Source organism: Labrus mixtus, chromosome 12 (assembly GCF_963584025.1).
Source record: "Labrus mixtus chromosome 12, fLabMix1.1, whole genome shotgun sequence".
In the NCBI taxonomy this organism is placed as follows: Eukaryota; Metazoa; Chordata; class Actinopteri; order Labriformes; family Labridae; genus Labrus; species Labrus mixtus.
In genome coordinates this window covers 5,065,116-5,084,193 of record NC_083623.1, presented here as the reverse complement: position 1 = coordinate 5,084,193, position 19,078 = coordinate 5,065,116, and the positions used below count along the sequence as shown (strand labels likewise).

General features: G+C 41.3%; 1 protein-coding gene across 1 annotated transcript in view; it reads left to right on the top strand.

Annotated features, from left to right (window-relative positions):
- The window catches only part of man1a1 (mannosidase, alpha, class 1A, member 1), a 156,172-nt gene that overhangs the window by 58,381 nt on the left and 78,713 nt on the right, over positions 1 to 19,078 (top strand). The window contains exons 3-4 of the mRNA XM_061051620.1: positions 7,797 to 7,912; positions 17,662 to 17,742. Of these exons, the coding sequence (XP_060907603.1) occupies positions 7,797 to 7,912; positions 17,662 to 17,742 (197 nt within the window). The remainder of the gene's footprint in view (positions 1 to 7,796; positions 7,913 to 17,661; positions 17,743 to 19,078) is intronic.

The window sequence follows — 19,078 nt, the reverse complement described above, 5'->3', positions numbered from 1 at the left end:
ATCAAACCAGCAGAGATTACAAATGCAAAGTTCTTCTATAAAGATCAGGTGTATCTCATCAGAATCTTTTCTAATCCTTTGCCCGTCTTTTGAGGTAATTTATTTGGTTATGTATTGAGTATGAGACTGGGACAGCATGAATGTTATAATGACTAAACAAGAGTCTACTTTTTCTTTAAAGGAGATCTATTATTCTCACTTTCACCAGTAACTATGTCAGTCTGACACATCTATTGAGTAGCACTGTGAGATGTGTAGCTCAAAAACTTCCTTAATAATCTGATACTCAGTAAAATCCCTAATTTCAGCCTCTGCCTGAAACGGTTCATTTCAGCTGCTGTCCCTTTAAGGCGCCCACTTTCCTCTGATTGGCCAGTTGTGTTTGCAGTCACAGGGAAATTTGAGTGAGCATCTGAGTGGGCGTGTCCTTGAAAGAGCTGACAGGGTGGGCGTGTCAACTACAACTTTGCTCCATGTTTTGCTCTAATACGTCGGCAGAACGTGGTGTCAGGTTCTGAACAAGTCTCGCTTAGAGCAGCAAGAAACCACGTCCAAGGATTGCACCAACAACTGTGTATCTTGGTTTTAAAAAAAAAAAAACTTTGTAGAGGTTCAGTGTTGACATCCAACATCGTATCATTATATATTTGTATTTAAATATAGATCAGTATAATATATCTCCTTTAAGACCCCAGGAAAAAGCAGCAATGGAACTTTGAAATCCACAAAATGCATCTGGGTTCAGCTCTGCTTTTGGATCATTAGATCAAGACAAAATAATAAGTAATGACGATTTCATGTTTAAAGTTCAACAAGTCAAGCAAAAGGTTATATTTGAAGTGAATAGGGGTCGTTTAATGTGTAGCTTTGAGGAGTCGGGTTTCTTTTCTGTGGTAACATGATGCACATGTAACACTAAATGTCATGTGGATTACATCATGTATTCACTGTGAACACAAAGTGTGACCTCCACAGTCGGCTGTTCCCTCCAGCTGTGGAGCACACTGGAGCTCCTTCACATCTTTCTTTTTCACTGTTATTCAAAGCTTCCAGCTCGGTACAAGTCAACCTGAGAGCGCAGAGCCGTGGATTATGTCACAGCAGCCATGTGAGGCGAAGCTGCAATAAAGTCACAATAAAGTCAGCCCTGCAACTATAGGTCGCATCAGTTGTGACTCAGTGTGGAGCCTGCTGCCCTGAAGCGTTTCTGTTCCCCTCTGTCAGGCAGCATCAGCTTTAAAGCATCCAAATACAAGCGTTAAATGTTTGTGCGGGATGGGTTCATCCACGATTTGTCTTTTTGGTAACGTGTTATCTCATTATTACGAGACCAGGGTTATGTTCCTGCTCCATTCTGGATCTGGTTTTGAAGCTTGTGACATCATCTTAAAGTAAGGACTTGTGTTAGTTATAAATACTAACCAGATTCTGTATCCATCTGTAGCCACGCATTATGTTCAATAATAAAGATAGTGAAGCACTTTTCAAACCAAGGGTTTACAAAGTGCTTCGACATAAGCAATAAAAGCTACAAAGCATAAGAGCGCAAATGAGACCAAAAAACATGACGATAATGCAACCTACCCATGAGACACGCAACCAACAACAACAACAACAACACCCCAACAGTAAAAGAACCCAAAGAGAAACCTGACCAACATCAGAAACCAAACATCACCAGAACTCAACCAACACAATAACTCATCATCACTCAGGCAACACAGGAACTCAGGCCGCTTAGGTTTAGAGCAAGAGGAACAAGGCTGTAAGAAGATAAGCATGTGAAAAAGAGGCTTTTTACAGTGTGACTGATATTAGATGAACTAAATTAAATATGTAAACAGCACACATAACCACATAGATAATCAACGTCTAGAGGTGTTACCTTGAAGTCAGACATCCTCATTTTGACGGTGACTCTACACACCTGTTTCAGGGTTTTGCCTGATGAAGGTCTGAAGCGTGGCCAGTAAATGTATTTTTGTATACGAGAGTGTGCGGAAGTTTCTTGCAATTTGTGATGGACATGTTTGCCTGAGAAAACACATGGAACATGCGGTTAACACATTGAAAGAGACGCATTTTGGTATGCTACAGGCTTCAGCGTAAGCGGTAACATTTGGGTTAAAATAACAACACAGGTGTCTTATGTGGGTTATGTTACTTAAACACACAAACAGCCGGTGCTGACCTCTGGTTTCATCAGGGACTCAAATTCCCAGCAGTCTCCTTTGTTTGTTTTGACCCATTTTGTCCAAAACTTCATTATTGGATGTAACCTCACTCATCACTTCTACGTATGTTAGAGGACGAGCCCCTCCAGTTTACGTGGGTCGCAAAAAGATGTCAGACGGCTGCGTTCATTCAGCACAGTATACTTTCATTTATCATACTGTCAAATGAAATGAATGAATAATTACCCATAAAACAGAGAAAAAACAGGTGATAGATACTCTAAAAGTAAAAGTTCCAAATGAATATACTGAGACAACAGAATTTGTTCTCATAGCGTATTTGTTTACAGATTTGTGTTGGTATGAAATCTCTTCAAGGATGACATAACAGTGATAACAATGTTTATGATCATTTAGAAATGTTGTCATTATTTTTCTCATCCAGCCTTTCCTCCACTGACACTATTGCTTTATCAGTCTCAGCACTGTCTGCAGCACATGTAGCAAAGCATCCATCAAACGTCAATGAAGTTGTTTGTCTCAGTAAGCAGCCTTCTTAGTGCCCATGCATAATCTTATTGATGTGAAATGCTTAAAAAAAAGTTCCACCAATACATCTCATCAAGTGTGCAGGCATATTTTTAAGTTGAAGTAAATAACAAGATGAATTGTTTAATCCCTGCTTTTCTTCAGGAGAACACAATCAACACGGTAAATTGTTATCCAAGTTACTTTTTGAATAGCTTCACTAGTCAGATTTATTCTTCAGCAACGACTGAATTAACAGAGATCAAGTTGACGTTTTGACCTGTGTCAACCCAATCAGTGGTGTGTGCGTGCGTGCGTGCGTGCGTGCGTGCGTGAGAGAGAGAGATAGAGAGACAGCTCAACATCCCATTTGTCAATCACCCTCAATCAGTCATGCACACTCCCACATCACAGCATCACAGATTACAGCTCAGTCTTTGCCGCCTGATTGCGTGAAAGTGAAGGTTGTTTTGTTCTGAACAACCAAACAATGCATCACTCTACGGTCTGACACACACACACACACACACACACACACGCACACACACGTATGCTGGAGTGTAGGATGGATGCAGTAAGTTAGCGTTGTAATTGAAGCTGCACTAATAGAGTTATTTACCAGCTAACATTTGTGTTTTTCGCACCAAACTTCAATAGAGTAACAACTTATTGTATAGGCTGTGACAGTCAGGAGTGTGAGTTTGTGTGTGTGTTTGTGTTCACTACAGAGAAAGGACATCTGCTTATGTAGATGATGAATGAAGCCTCCAAGGTTTGGTGCTTTATTTTGAAAATTCATCCATCACTCCCCTCTCTTCACTCATTGTCTTTAAAAAGGAAATAAAGCCGAGTGGATGAGGAGTGAAAGATGCAGGATGCTGTAAACTAGAAAAGGAGAGAGGTAAGGATAGAAGTACTGGAGGGAGAGAAGAAGGAGTAAAGATTGATGGATACCTCATTAGATGGAGAGAGTAGGAAGAGGAAACAACAGGATGGATTGTGTTTGGAGGCACACAGGCATGGAGGAACTGATACTGCCCGTTAATGACTTTTGGACCTTGAGTGTCCCGTTCTTTTTCTGCCGTCCCTCTCCCATCCATCCTTATTCTCTGTCTGGAAACAGAAAGGTAATGATTCTTGTCTTCTGAGGGCACCAGCTCTTTCATTTTTCATCCATCTGGCCATTTGTCACTTTTGCCATGTTCTACTTTAAAGGTTGTATGAAACCGTGGCAAGCAGCATACAATCCTTATTTACCTCAATATTGTCTCAAACTAACTTTATGTCAACCTAGTAAGAGGTGAAGAGGTGAAGCTGAGGCGGGGCTCAAATCCCCTGACAAACAGCTACAACTTATTCTGATGAACAGATGAGCTAAAAAAAAGAAGAAGAAAATAATCCCCCTTACAGTGTGTGCTGATACACAAATTAACTTTTTAGGACCAGGCTGTAAACATCATTATGTACGCTCCTGTGGTTGCCACTTGGTGGTGGCAGGGCAAACGGTTGGAGAGGGAATGGGGGGGGGGGGGGGGGGGGGGGTTAATATGTTAAAACATGTATTAAACACTTATAATCCTCTGAACGAAACATAAACAAGCTTTAGGAAACACAGTCCTGTCAGTGTGAACACAGAGCTCAGAACAACAAACTAGAGGGAGTTTGACTTCACTTTTTGTTTTTACATCATGTAACATGGACGGGACGGCTTTGCATATAAAGCTGTTTTAGTGAATGACTAGAGAAAAGAAGAAGTCGCTGGAGGAGAGCGGAGGCTTCAGAATAGCGGAGGTGTGGCCAAGCAGCAGTTTGTTTTGGTTTCACGCTGGTGCTCAAGGGCGACATCTACTGGATCAAAAAGTTGCACATTATTCTTTTAGAGCAGAAGCAACAAGTACAGAACCTTATGAAATGCTAATAACAAACCCTTTTTTTTTTACAAACAAGTATAAAGGTAACTTCATTTCATTTTAGCTTGCAACACTACAATGAGTAATGACAAAAAAGATAAAGCACAGATAGTGGCTGGAAAGATTACAGCAGATATGTTCCCTTTGTGCACTCACAGTGGATCCAGCAGCACCAAACAAACAACTGGGATTGTTTCCTTTCAAGTGAGGACTGAGAGTCAAGGACACACTGCAGAAGGTTTTCTTGAAAGAGCTTCAGCAAATGTAAAACAACTCCTGCTGTGACAAACCCACCACCTACAGCAGACATCATAAGGCCTGTCCTCCCCTACTGCTCTGTAGAGGCACGCCAGACCGCCTCGTCCTCCTCCAGTTTCACTCGTGTTTTAGAGGAGCATCATAGACGCTGCCCTCTGCTGAGCCATCTGCTCCTTCACCATGCTCACAGTTGCAAACAGAAACAAAACCCTCAGCGACGGTCACACATCACCTCCAAGATCACTGGAATTTGCTTCTCACAACCTCCGAGACTTCAGCTGAATCTTTTACTCCTCCCCATCTGTACACTTGACACAAAACCCTGAATCTGGAAACAAGCTGATTTTAGGAGATTTCTTTGTGCCTGCTGACAACGTGACATCGGACGAGCTGTCTCACAAACATCCGAGATCTCCCAAAAAAAAAAAAAAATCATTGGCATCAGTTTATTTTACAAAAAGCAAGCTGTTCACTGCAGATGAAACATCACATAAAGAACAACAAATAAACATTTTGTAAAAGTTTAAAAACTTGAAATAGATCTTACAAAACATGTGTTCAGACTTGTGTGTACACATTTGCATAATATTTTCCTTCAACAAAAGACTCAAACCTTTGTCTTCCCTCTCACTTTTTTTTTTTGATATTCCATATTAGTATTCAGGTCACTCTTTGACCATCTGCACCTCTCACATTACACACACACACACACACACACACACACACAGATACAGGAAGAGCAGTGAGAGGGAAGGAGGCACAGTGACAAGACAATGGTCAGGAGGAAAGTGTCTTGTCCTCTCTTTGTCGCTCTGAAGGTTTCAATGTAGTGAAAAATGTGAGAGGGGTGGAAAACAGGAAGGACGACAGAATACAAGAGAAACTAAATCCACTGACACCTCCAGTGATTTTATCACTCTCTCTGTAACCTGGCTTCAAGGCTTGGCTAAAAAATCCAATCGCTATTAAATGACTGGTAGTTGGTGCAAGCGTCCCATGTACGCAGGCCATAGTCCTCCAAGCGGGGCGGCCGGGGTTCAAATCCGACCTGCCGCTTCTTTCCCGCAAGTCATTCCCCACTCTCTCTCGTTCCCTGATTTCCAATTCTATCCACCGTCCTATCTCTACAATAACACAAGAAGCCAACAAAAAATCTTTAAAAAAAGACAAATAACTGGATATAAGTTGTCGTTGTGGCCTTTTGTAATAAGTGACATGTTTGGTCCATTTCATATTGTTTGCATGAAATCCAATAGAAGGCTGTCAAAATGTCCACTAGTTTGATACTCTTCGATTCTTGTTTTAAAACGATACAATCTCCAATATTTTGCGACGATGTTGAAAAGTACCAAAACTTAAAAAATAGAGGATAACTGAAGATACTGTCTAGATTGAACAAATACATCGGCAACATTTTGGTATCGGCATAGTTGTGTGTGTGGTGTGCTGTGTGGTGCGTAAGTGAAGAACCAAGTCAGGAAGACTTCAGGGGCCGTCTACCAGAAATGAAAACCTCAAATTGTTGTTTGTCACAGGCTTGAGAGGGAGCCAGGCTAACTGTTTCTCACTTCTTCCAGATTTTATGCTAAGCTATGCTAACTGGCTACTGGTTTTACCTGCAAGCCACGTACAAAGACATTCTTAACAACAGATCGTAGTTTTGATCTCCTTGTCAGAGAGCAAAATCTTCAGCTTCTCCACTTAATATTCAGCTTTCCTGTAGAGATTCATTATCATTGTCCTCTGCATGTTTTAGTACCATTTCTCCACTTGGGCTTTTTTGGTTATTATTCTAATAAGAAATGGAAATAATGTACAACCAGCGAGGTTTTTACTGTTCTCTAACTCAAGTCCTTTCCTCTGCAGTCGACTGAGTCCTCATCCCACTGTGGTGATTGTAATGGAATAAAAATATTGAACAGACACAGAGGGAGCACAATGAGAGTTCTGACGGACAACAGTCGCCCTGCTGCACCTCCGGCTGATGATTCAGCATGGTGTCTAATGGAAAGCTTTTAGCTGCCTATGCATCCACCCACATCTTACATTGGGATGTAAACCCACAGATTTACACAATCACACAGCAGCAGCAGGCTCCAGTTTGACTATGCTACAACATCATGTTTTATCCTATTTCCCTCTTCAGAGGCGGACGATTTTTCTATCCTTATTATTATTTCAGTGTTTTTCTTTCTACCTTCACTCCCTGCCCTTATCTCTGTACGTCAGCCTCTCGACTCTGATATATTGTTTTCATTTCTGCTCCCTGTTCCATTTCTTTTTATTTTTACCTTATGTCTCACCTCTAAGTGGTCAGATAGCTCAGACGCTCCTGGTCTTGTGTTTATAACAAGCATGTTAGGACTAAAAGCTTTGCTGAGGGCTCAGGGCTGCATGCTTAATGATTTATTGAGCTTCCTGGCACAAACAGACAGACTTAGGTGTTGGGATAGCATTAAAGGGATTTGGTAATGACAGCCCTGATATGATGGTTTGTGTGTCTCTGTGTGTCTTCCCTCCTGCTATGAGGCTAATCACCAGAGATGAGCAATACTCCCGACGTTTCATCAGCGCCGATAATCGCTGCTTCCCACCATCTGTCGAGGAAAATAATATATTCAACCTCCAAAACATGACTCTTAACTTCTGCTCTTTAATCAGAGCTTTTTCAGTGAGTCTGCCTCCAACACTTGTTGTCATTTATACTTACAAAACGGAAAGAAACTCTGACTAACAAGCTTTTAACATTTGAATGAACTCCTTTGGAGTTTTTTTTTTCTGTATGCCGAAAAGTTCAACTTTAGGCTTCTTCCTTCCCAACATTCCTCTTTTCAAAAAGCCGACGGATGAAATGCAAATCACTCTTCTGAAGATGCACACCTACAAGAACGTGTTTTGAGAGATTGTGCATCTGTTTCTGTTGCAGGGAGTATAAAGGGAGCGACGATCGTGGATGCTCTGGATACCCTCTACATCATGGAAATGTTTGAAGATTTTGAAGCTGCTACTGACTGGGTGGAGAAGAACCTCGACTTCAATGTGGTAAGGACCTTTGTGATGATCAGCGTGCTATTTCCATTTTCTGTGTCGCACACCAGGGTCAAATGTGGGAACAAAAACTCAAGACTTTAGAGCTTATTGTTCAGCTCATTTCAGACCTTCATTGTCCCTGAAGGGTCAGGGTTGGTCATTTTCTCCAGATGCACTTTTTAAGATTTTGGTTGAAACTGTCTTTAGGTCCTGACAGAAATGAATAATTCATTTATCTGTATTCTCTGGACCAAAGACCCGCTGTAAACTCTCCGACAAACAGCCAATCACAATGTGATGCATCATGGTACAGATGTAGGGTCCATCATGTTGTGTAACGTCACCGGCAGACGCAGGACCCCGAGACAGATGTGACCACCATTGTTATGCCTGCTTACAAAAGGAAACAGACTATTGACATAAAAACTATTTATATAAAGTCATTATTATTGAAAATACCCGTAGGACGGAGTGAGACTCTAATTATTTTTAAAGTCATTCTAAGGCTTTGTCACGAGTTCTAGTGTAAATCACCATGAAGTCATGGCTCTAAAAACTGATCTCAGTGCTAAAGGAACAGACTTTAAAGAAGCAACCCTTCCCCCTCTAGGCATCCTCAGTAAAATACTTTTCAGTTAATAGGAATTTAATTTGAAAGAGCCAATTCCTTCAGAGTAAAGGTTTTAATGTACCTAAGGCTCAGTCACGTAATTAAAGATATATGAACACATGCTAATACCTGGAGGTGAGGTGATGAAGCAGCGTCATTTAGAAGCTCAAATAAAAAGATGGCACAGTTAATCTCAGTGTTGTAAATATTGTGCAAAGGGAGGGCACACTTCATGATGTTATAGCTTGATATAATCCTGGATTGTGTGCTTTCCCAGGAGCACCTGAATGCATCATGTAATCAGGTGAATTAAGAGTATCTTTATTTTGCAGAAATCATAAATCTTCAGACTGACTCCCCTTGAGGTGTGTTGCAGACAGATGCAGTGAAGTAAAACCATCATTTCCTTCTGACTTACATAAGTAAACATCTGCAGACGGATCAGAGAAAACAGGGTGGGGTGTTCCCTGTCAGTGTTGTACGATACGAGCTTAATAAGTCAGAGGAGCTTAGGTTTACAGGCGTCTTTATAATTAATTAAAAGAAAGGCAAACGTGCCCTAAAGAAGTACATATTTATTTGTGCGTGTGGTATGAATGTTGTAGAGCTACGTCAGAGTCAAAGTGATTTATCCTTCAGCCCTCATCCTGCAGAGCAATAGCATCCGTTTTCTTCTCATTAAAACACAAAAGAAACTTTTCTAAAGCTTCTTACCAAGGACGTCAGATGCTTGTAAACAGGATTCCCAAGAACCATAAAAGTTTAATATTATGCAGATCAGATGAAATACATAAAAATGTTTAATTAGATTAGCGGCTAGATTTTCAATAAAAAGCCTTTAAGTCATGTTTGAACTTTTACTGGCTGTGAGGTGATCACTTTGTGTGTGTGTGTGTGTGTGTGTGTGTGTGTGTGTGTGTGTGTGTGTGTGTGTGTGTGTGTGTGTGTGTGTGTGTGTGTGTGTGTGTGTGTGTGTGTGTGTGTGTGTGTGTGTGTGTGTGTGTGTGTGTGTGTGTGTGTGTGTGTGTGTGTGTGTGTGTGTGTGTGTGTGTGTGTGTGTGTGTGTGTGTGTGTGTGTGTGTGTGTGTGTGTGTGTGTGTGTGTGTGTGTGTGTGTGTGTGTGTGTGTGTGTGTGTGTGTGTGTGTGTGTGTGTGTGTGTGTGTGTGTGTGTGTGTGTGTGTGTGTGTGTGTGTTCCTGGCCTTGATGTTGCCCCACTTAGCCCTCCGCCTATCTGTTTTGAATTAATGATGTGTGTTTTTGCATAGGGTTATATCAGTTACACAAACTCTTACTTAAAGCTTAAATATATCTATAAAAAAAAACAAACAGAAAAACAATCTGAAACGTTTTTAAAAGCAGTCGAATGAAAGACTCCTGATGTTGATGTTTTTCTCTTAAACGCATGACGATTAGTATAATCAAGACATAAATGGTCTAAACACAATCAGCTGAAAGTGGCTCTCTGTTTAATATTCGATGCAGTAAATGTATCCTCAATGACATGATATAAAACATAATGTGATTTTTCAGAAGCCGGGATGATTATATTACGGGAAACAATTATGCGGGCCTCTAAAGGGCTCTGCCAGTAAAGCATCACAATGCAACATGCAGAGTTCTGGGTTGAAAAAAAAAAAAGGTCCAATGTCACTCTGACTCCTCTGAAGATCCTGAAAATGAGCCACATGATTGAACGTGCAGGAATTAGTAGTGTGTGTGTGTGTGTGTGTGTGTGTGTGTGTGTAGAGGTTGTGGAGCAGGAAATAAGTCTATTGACTCTCGAATTGGTATCAATCAAACTGAGAGGGAGCGAGCCAATAAAAAGTAAAATGATACCGATATCAGATCGTATCGGTCCCATCTCTAACAGATATATAATCAAAAATGTATATTTGTTTGGGCAGTTATGTATTAAAGAGGACTTATTACCCCCCTTCTCCACTTTTACAAACAGTCCCCTGTGGTCTAAATGAAACATCTGTGCTGTGCTTTGGTCAGAATATAACATGAATCAAGCACCAGAGGAGGTTTGTGACCCTGTATAAACCAGCTCTCTCAGAACGCTTCGTTTTGGTGTGTGTGTCTCTTTAAATGCAATGAGCCCCCCCTGAGTTTTCCCGGTAGACATCACTCCTCAATAAAAATGAATAAAAATGGTGGACCTGCGCAAAAGTTTTGTTCTAGGCTGGGGGTGGAGTCCATGGGTGGAGATATCAGGGGAGGGGATTTGTTTACCAGAATCCCACTTGTGACATCACAAGGAGAGCAAGTTTGAAACAGAGCATTTTTCTCTGTGTTGTAAGACTTATGCAGACCACAAATAAAGGACTGGATGGGTTTATTTCACATCTTGTTGGTCTGTGGACACTCAGGTTACCAAAATATATGTTCAAAAACACTGTGGAATTGGATTTTTCATAATATGTCCCCTTTAAAGAGAGTGGTGTTTTCAGCCCCTAATGAATGAAAATGTCCTGCTCTACTCCGTGTTAAAGTAATTATCTTCTGATTTGTGGCAACAACAAACTCTGCTCTTCATGACTCTTTATAAACGACTGTTAAACCAGAAGATAAAAGGCCGATTCATCCATAATAAAAGTGGCTTTTATTTGCACACTAACGACGTGTACACACACACACAGACATCAGGGCTGCTCCACTTCACTTGATTTAAAGGTGCACACACACTAATGTGGGCTCTTGATTGTTAAATGAAGAAAGTTCATACATCACGTTTAATTGCTGATGACAAACTCTTTGCAACGTTTATCACCGCTCGTAAAGTGGTCTGTCATGAATATCCATTCTTATACTTTATGTGCATATTCGAGTTACTAATGTAGTTTTCAGAGGAGCTACCATTGAGTGTCTGATGAACTCTTCTCATTAAAGCTTAACGACACTGAAATGTAGCTCTGTCTGTGAGGACAACACACACCCTACGCCCCTTCTCTTTGATATTTAAGAGCCTTTGCCATTATAAAATCCGAGTCCAGAGCGCCTCATTAAGGACAAACACTCACGAAACAAAAAACAACAATTGTATATTTTATGAAGCCATGACTTCATCTGGTAGCTGGAGAGGTGCCAGGTCAGCTTCCGAGCACTGCAGAGGCACTCTTGAGCAAAGTACTGAACCCCACTCTGACATCTCTCCACTTAATTCATGTCCACAGGTCCTGTTTGTGCATGTGTGTGTATTTGAGGTCTATGTGTGTGAGAAGCAAGTCAGGGATTGATGAAGAATGTAAAAAATACAATAAATAAATCAATTACAACTTAAAACAAAATAGCTCGATTAAGTCATCTCAGTTCAGGTTTGTCAGGACCAAAGCAGTGTTAATCTTCACAGCATTTTCTAATTTAGTCTCCTGACGATAATGTCCTTTATATTTATTCAGATATTAGTCATTTGTTATTGATTTAATTTAGTCAATTAGTCACTGACTAAAATTGCACATCATTTAAGTTGACGACAATAGAAGATATTTTAGTCAACAAAATCAGACGCAAGCTTTTATTTTGATGATCAGAAGCTCCAGGGGGCGGGGCTTCACGGACCTGCAGGCTCCAGGCTGCACATTGTTGCACTCACCACACACACACAGACACACACACTCACACACACACCTTTGATGAAGTCTGCTATAGTTTACAATGATTTTAGAACAGCTGAGGGGGGTACGTGATAATCCTCACTTGTATTGTAGTTTTCGTTTCGTCACATTTTCCTCAATTAGATGAAGAAGTAATATTATTTATCAAATCGTCAAATAGCGGAGTTTCGTCTCGTCATCGTCATAGTTGACTAATTTAAAAAGACCTTCATCAAAGAATATTTTCGTCATTTATTTCGTTGAAGAGATTAACACTGGACCAAAGACAACATCCCGATGTAAACGTCAAGTGCTGCAGTTCATTTCCCTTGCAGATAAGCTATTATCCTCTTAAGTCCCCTGAATCCAAAACTCTGCATGTTCAATGTTTCATCTGTGTCTCTTGCGGGGGTCTTGCCACATCCAAATTTTTTCCGTGCCACAGCAGTTTCTTGTGCATAATCCTGCATATTTTCAGTCTTTTCCAGCAGTCGTCCTGCCACTCAAACTGCACCGCCACAGCAGGAGGCCCATTGTTTTCTGATCTGCTGCACTCGCATAACGTCGAGACTTTAAGCTTACCTTTGATACTTCCCGATGTTTTCAGCATACGCTTTAAAAGAAGTGCTTTTTTTTAATGTGAAGGGGAGTGAGAGTGTGTATCTGACTGGATCCATTTTGTGTCTGTTAATGTTGCGAAAGTTTTGCTCTCTGGAGATCTTCTTAAAAATGTAATGCTTCCACGCTTACTTCAAAAGTTGCAGACTTTTTTTTATCACATCTGACAGCGTGATAATGACACATCATAAAAGCAGGACTGATGTCTTATGAGCAGCATAAACCTTAGTGACTCCAGTGAAATAATCCAGGAAAGAAAAAAAAAAAGCCTTAAAATCACATTCTCAGAGGAGATTTAAAAAACTTCATATTTCTGTCGCTACAACACGACCCGGCACAGTCAACCTTGAGTTTCCAGTGAGCGGCGGAGACACAGAACAGACAGCTAAGGGGATAAAAAGAGACAGAGAAAGACAAAGGCGTGTTGAACAAATAAGGGGGGGATTGTTTGACACTCATGAATACAGAAGTGATGACAGTAGCCAGCAGTGTTAGTGTCTCTGGACGCTCTGCCAAGAATGGAAGGGAATCCAGAAAACACTTGATGTTTTTTTATTCAACACATCTACATGAACACAACTGTCCCTGAGAGAGCGCACACCACTTCTGATGGCTTTGAATCGTCAGCGCACACACACACACACACACAGAAACACACAGAGAAATGACAGCAGTAGCCAGTAGAAGACACAGTCCTGTCTTAACGCTGTGCTCCTTGAACAGATGTGTAAACTGTTTTCTCTCAGCAGCTAATGGTTTGTACGCTCTCTGTGCCTCGAGAGCTGCTGGCTAAGGAGGAAATGTGCAACCATTAATACAAATATATGATGTAGAGGTGGGTTCACTAGAATAAAGTGCAGTTAGTTTTAATACAAATAACATACCTCACATTATACTCATCAAATTACATCATCATGTGTGAATAGAAACTTCAACTTTGAAACCAAGCCTTCTAGATCTTGACCCTTCCATTCATAAAGTTATGTCTCCCACCGGTTGAGATTCGCCGCCTCTCAACCAGAAGGTCGAGGGTTTGATCCCCAGCTGGGTAACATGTCCGATGTTTCCTTGGGCAAGACACTTAACCCCGAATTGCTCCCGCTGCTTCGGTGGCGGTGTATGAATGGCATTAGTTACTTCTGATGGATGATACTACATAGCGACCACTACCATCAGTGTGTGAAAGGGTGTGAATGGGTGGGTGTGACATGTGGTGTAAAAGTGCACCATATTGAACAGCTGTCTTTTGTTTAAAAATTCAAAATAAAACCGGTAAAACATGTAGATAGCGACTGAGAGCGGTAATTCTCCTTAGGGTGCAGCAGGAGGAAGCCTTTCTTGCCCACAAGGTGGGGATTCCAAATGTGTGTGACGCCACCAAGCAGCAACCTCCGCTCTTAAAAAATAAAAACAATGCTGAAGTGAAAAATCCTGCAGTTTGTCGAATGTCCGCTTGAGGCTGGCTCCAGGAACACCGGAAGTCACATACACACAACACGCAGAAAATCTGTTTTTACAGCAGAAATTAACATGTTTACAGCTAAACTAAAAATGGTCTGATTGGTTATTGGTTGGTTATTGTCATAATGTGCACACACTGTACGGGGGGTGGATGTTTTAAACGGCTCTGTTGTGATTTTGAAAACGATATGTGTTATCCATAGTTAGACAAGTAGCTGACATGACTGACAGGTGGGCGTGATGTAGCGGTTTGTCAAGAGGCTCAAAACCCGCCTCAGCTCCAGCTCTCAGCCTGTCGTTAGGTTGACTGAAAGTTAGACTGAGACAGGATTTCCATCATGGCGGCTGCTGCTGATGAGCCTCCGGAGCCCCCTGCAGGAAGAGTGGCTGACGACTCTCAGGCTTCATCCGTTAATATTTACAGTCTGTGGACGTCACCTGAAAGCTATGAATACATTTGATAACTTCGTATTCTTATTGAGAAGAAATGTCTCTCTGATTTGCTGCCAACTTAATGATTTGATATTTCGGCGACAGGGTCATTTTTTGAAACGGTATCAGTAAATAAAACAGCAGATGGCCTCGGTAACTGGGAGCTAGTTAGAAAAAGCATCACCTGCTAATGGCACACTTCCTCTACTCTTCTGGTACACTGTACACTCAGAGCACTCAGAGCATTCTGAAGTGAGTGGTGACGGTTGTGGTTATGTATACATCCTGCACTGTGCGTTCTGTTCTGCACGTCCCTACTTACACAGAAGACACATAACCTTCACGGCTTTGGGCGGAAGTCTCTGCTCTTTAAAATGCAACGACTGGAACTGTGTTTTTTTTTTTTCCCTGCATCACAAAAGTTGAGTAAGAAATGTGACTGCAGCTCCATCACCTCCAAGTCTCTCTCTGCAGGAACCACACGGGTCACTGACATTTATTTCTATACTGGCGGTTTTAAGCACTGCCTTTAAATCCCGTTTTCAAGGTGAACAGAATGAACGGCACGCCTGAGACTTCGTCTGTCAGAACCTGAACACCGTAAACACTTCCTGTCAATCATGAGGAGCACGAGGGGGGTAAAGGAAAGTCGATAAGTCATGTAAAGAGAAAGCTCAGGTTGTAGGCTTTGTGTCGCTTTAGGCTCTTACTGTATTCATTCACAAAAAGAATCATCACACACACTCTCATCTAAAGAGGTCTACTCAGGCCGTTATCTCCACCACTTATCTGACTATAGCCCTTCATTAGGAAGGAAGAGGCCATGCTTAGTCGGTTTCACATGCCGTCTAATGGCTTTAATGTTGCCACATCAGGAAACTTGACGCCTCGCCTGCCAACTTTGTCAGGCTCTCTTGCAGGAAGGAGATTACGTCGTACAACTGCTGACTCAGAGGGTCATTGTCCGACAGTTTGAAGGCTGCCAAATGCTGTCACAGGGAAAAGAACTACCACATCCACAACTGGTTCAGATGTCTTCATTCCAATATTTTTCCACTTTCTCTTCCCCCAGCAGCTTATTAAAACTGCTCTGCTAATAGAGAGCTGGCAGAAGGAGGACTAAATATTGTCCTTTTTTTTTCTGCATTTCAGCTGCCTGTGCGTTGTAGAGGAAATAGTTTGATTTTAATTAGGACGAATTAGCTAGACGATCTAACCGCTCCATCAGTCATTCAGACTTTTGGGAAACGGGGACACATTTGTCTAGCGTGAAAATTGTTTTTCTTTTTCGCCCCGTGATGGAGTCTATTGTCCTATCTGTGGTTGACAGCAGTGACTTACGAGAGCTGTCAGTCAAGCACAAAAACTTCGGTCTGACTCAGGAATCCGTTCATAAAGAGGGCGGCGGAGATGGAGCTCCATTGTTCTGCTGCAGAGACAAATGGGCTTTACAAACTTTCCAATTTTTTGTTATTATTTGCTCCATTCTCTCTGCCAAAAAAATGTGTCAGGAAATGGAGGCATTGTGTTTTTAGATGCGGCACACTTCGTCAATGTCATTTAAGGCAGCGTTTTGTATCTACATGGAGTTTCTTTTTTCAGCTTTGGAGAGGATGTGAAGTCACTGTTCTGCAACAGATTGGAATAAATGTGCCCTCCAAAAAGAAAACAATTTTTTTTTTATCAGCAGATGCTTAAAAAAAAACTTGTGCTGCAAAACCAAACGAAAGAACGAGTAAAGAAACGCTGCATCGAGGCGGAGTTTCACTAAGAGCTGAATTCAAAGCATGGATGCCAAAATGCTCAGAATGACTTTGCTAGCATGCTGATGTTTAGCCTTTTTTTAAGCAGTCTTACATTACAACCTAAAGAAAAGCTGAAGCTTCTTAGAATGAGGAGTATTTATTTATTTTGTATTTTTATATATTTATTTTGGGGCTTTTTATGCCTTTATTTACAGATAGGACGTCAGAAATTGGGGATAGAGAGAGAGTGGGGAATAACATGTGAGAAAGGAGCCACAGGTCGGATTTGAACCCTGCACAGCCCGCTCAGAGCACCACAGCCTCTACACATGGGGCGGGCACACTAACCACAAGTCTACCGGCTCCTGCATGTGGATTCTTTTTATTAGCAAAATAAATATTGAAATTAAAAAAAAAAGAACCTGATGATGGTGCTGATGTCAGACAGGATTCTCTAACCGGCTACATAGACCTAACGGGGGTGGGGGTGGGTTAGGATCCATTTTCCTTAGCCAGTGTAGAGAGTCACTTCTCCCCCTTTACTGAGCAGAATATTGCGTCAAAACAAAGGATGCTTCATGACTATTTGAAAAGTCATTCATGTTTAAAACAATCGAAGCCTTCACGCCACTTTTATCTCATCTTTCAAAATACATTTTTCTGATGTTTTTACAGCGGCTGGTTACTGGTTGCAACTACTCCTCCTTAGTTCTGTCAACACAATGGCTAACTGTAATACTCTAAGTCCAGTCAATTGCACTGATTGACTAGAAATCAAAGTGTAGATAAATCCCACAGGACCAAAGGAATGGACAAATTACCATGATTATACCTTTTATTATCTACACTGTGGATGTAGCTGGGATATACTGCTTGATGTTGTGACAAAAACTGAAACACCAACAATGCAGGACGGTGGTTTAAACGTCTGAATCTAAAGATTCAGCTGCAAAATCAACCCGATTCACATGCACATATAGCCAAAGAGTTGACAAATCAGCCAAACCACTGGCTTAGTGTTTCCTCCTACTCAGTCATAGTATATACTCACAGCCGCACAGCAGCACTCAGCCCCAAACAAGCCAGGAGTGAAACCTGTTCTGTATCACCGTGGGCTGTTTCAATCTAAAAATATATATGTCTGAATTGTAGAAAGCCCACCTGATGTGAAACAGGACCCAGGACACTTTCTCTGTATCGAGTTTGTGCTCTTTGAATTCCCCCGTTGTAGGCGTTGAAATGTGTTACCCTTGAGTTGTATGTTTCCTCATATCCCACATTTTGTCTGTGTTTGCAGAACGCGGAGGTGTCTGTGTTTGAGGTGAACATCCGGTTTGTTGGAGGGCTGCTGTCCGCCTACTACCTGTCTGGAAAGGAGGTAAGAAAACAAAACCAAAGCTTCAATGCAGCGTCTTTCTCGTTGTCACCTCTGCACTAAACGAGACCTTGAAGAGGGAACCGGCTGCCTCTTTTGAATGGCTGATTGATGAAACAGATGGCACAGTGCGAATGATTGATGGTGGAGATTGAGTGGATGAATGAGTGCTTTTATATGCTCAAAGTCTCACTTAATATGCCCTTTAATAGCTGGTACAGATGAGTGTTTCCTATTACAGAGTGCCAAGGTCAGTTTTTTCCAAGTATAGGTGCCCCTCTTATTGCTTTGCTCCCTGTCAAGGACTTCCATCTGGTTTATGTAAGAGTTAAAAACATGGTGGGTTACCTTAAGAGTGCTGAAATGTTGCTGTTTTTCATGCTTGTGTAATATGGAGGTGTTGCATACAGATACAGTATTATAATGACTCTGGATTGTGTTCAGACAGAGAATCAAAGGCAGCAGGACTAAATACAGCACCAGACATTTACAAGGTTTTCACAATGTTTGATACTTCAATACTTTTTTTAAAACCATGCAATCTGATTTATTGAACATTGAAGGTGCACTATCCAAGACTTGGAAGAGAAATTTGAAAGTTGGACAAGTGAAACAATTCTATGCTATATTTTCACAAACTTTATTCAAAGAAAAAAAATGGGTCCCTGGAACACTGATTGGAGCTAAAAAGCTACTAGGAGAGTTACAGTTTCACTGTTGCGGGCCACACACCAAAACTCTCAAATAGCATTTTATCTTCAAACAGTGTTCCAGGGACCAGATTTTCCTCTGAGGACAGTTTGTATATAGAGTTATGAACATATACCACAGAACTTTCAGATTTCTCTACCAAAACTCCATATTGCACCTTTAAAGTAAGCCTGGCAGTGTTGAAAAGAAAGCTTTAAAAGTCAAGAGGGGTAATTACTTTTGGTTGAGTAACCAAAAAATGATTCCCCCAGCTTGACTCACCTGAGAGACGAGAGGCAAAGGTTGGCTTTGCTTTTCTTCTGAATGCACTTTGAACCACCTGAAGTTAAAAGCAAGAACTCGAGGTTTCCTAAAAGGTGCCTAAGATGTGAACTTATGAATAGTTTTGCAGTGAAAGAAAAAAGAAAGTCGATACGTGATCGTCTTTGGGAATAAGAATGTTTTGAGTGTAGACAAACACTTCCAGATTTGGTTTATTCAGACAAATGAGAGAGGAGAGAGAGACTCCACAGGTCCTCTCACTTTACTCATCCTGCTGTGAATCTTCTTAGTGACAAGAGGCTGTGAAGATGACATCAGCGGGGTATTACACTCAGATCATCTTCCACTGTACGCAGCCGACGCAGGG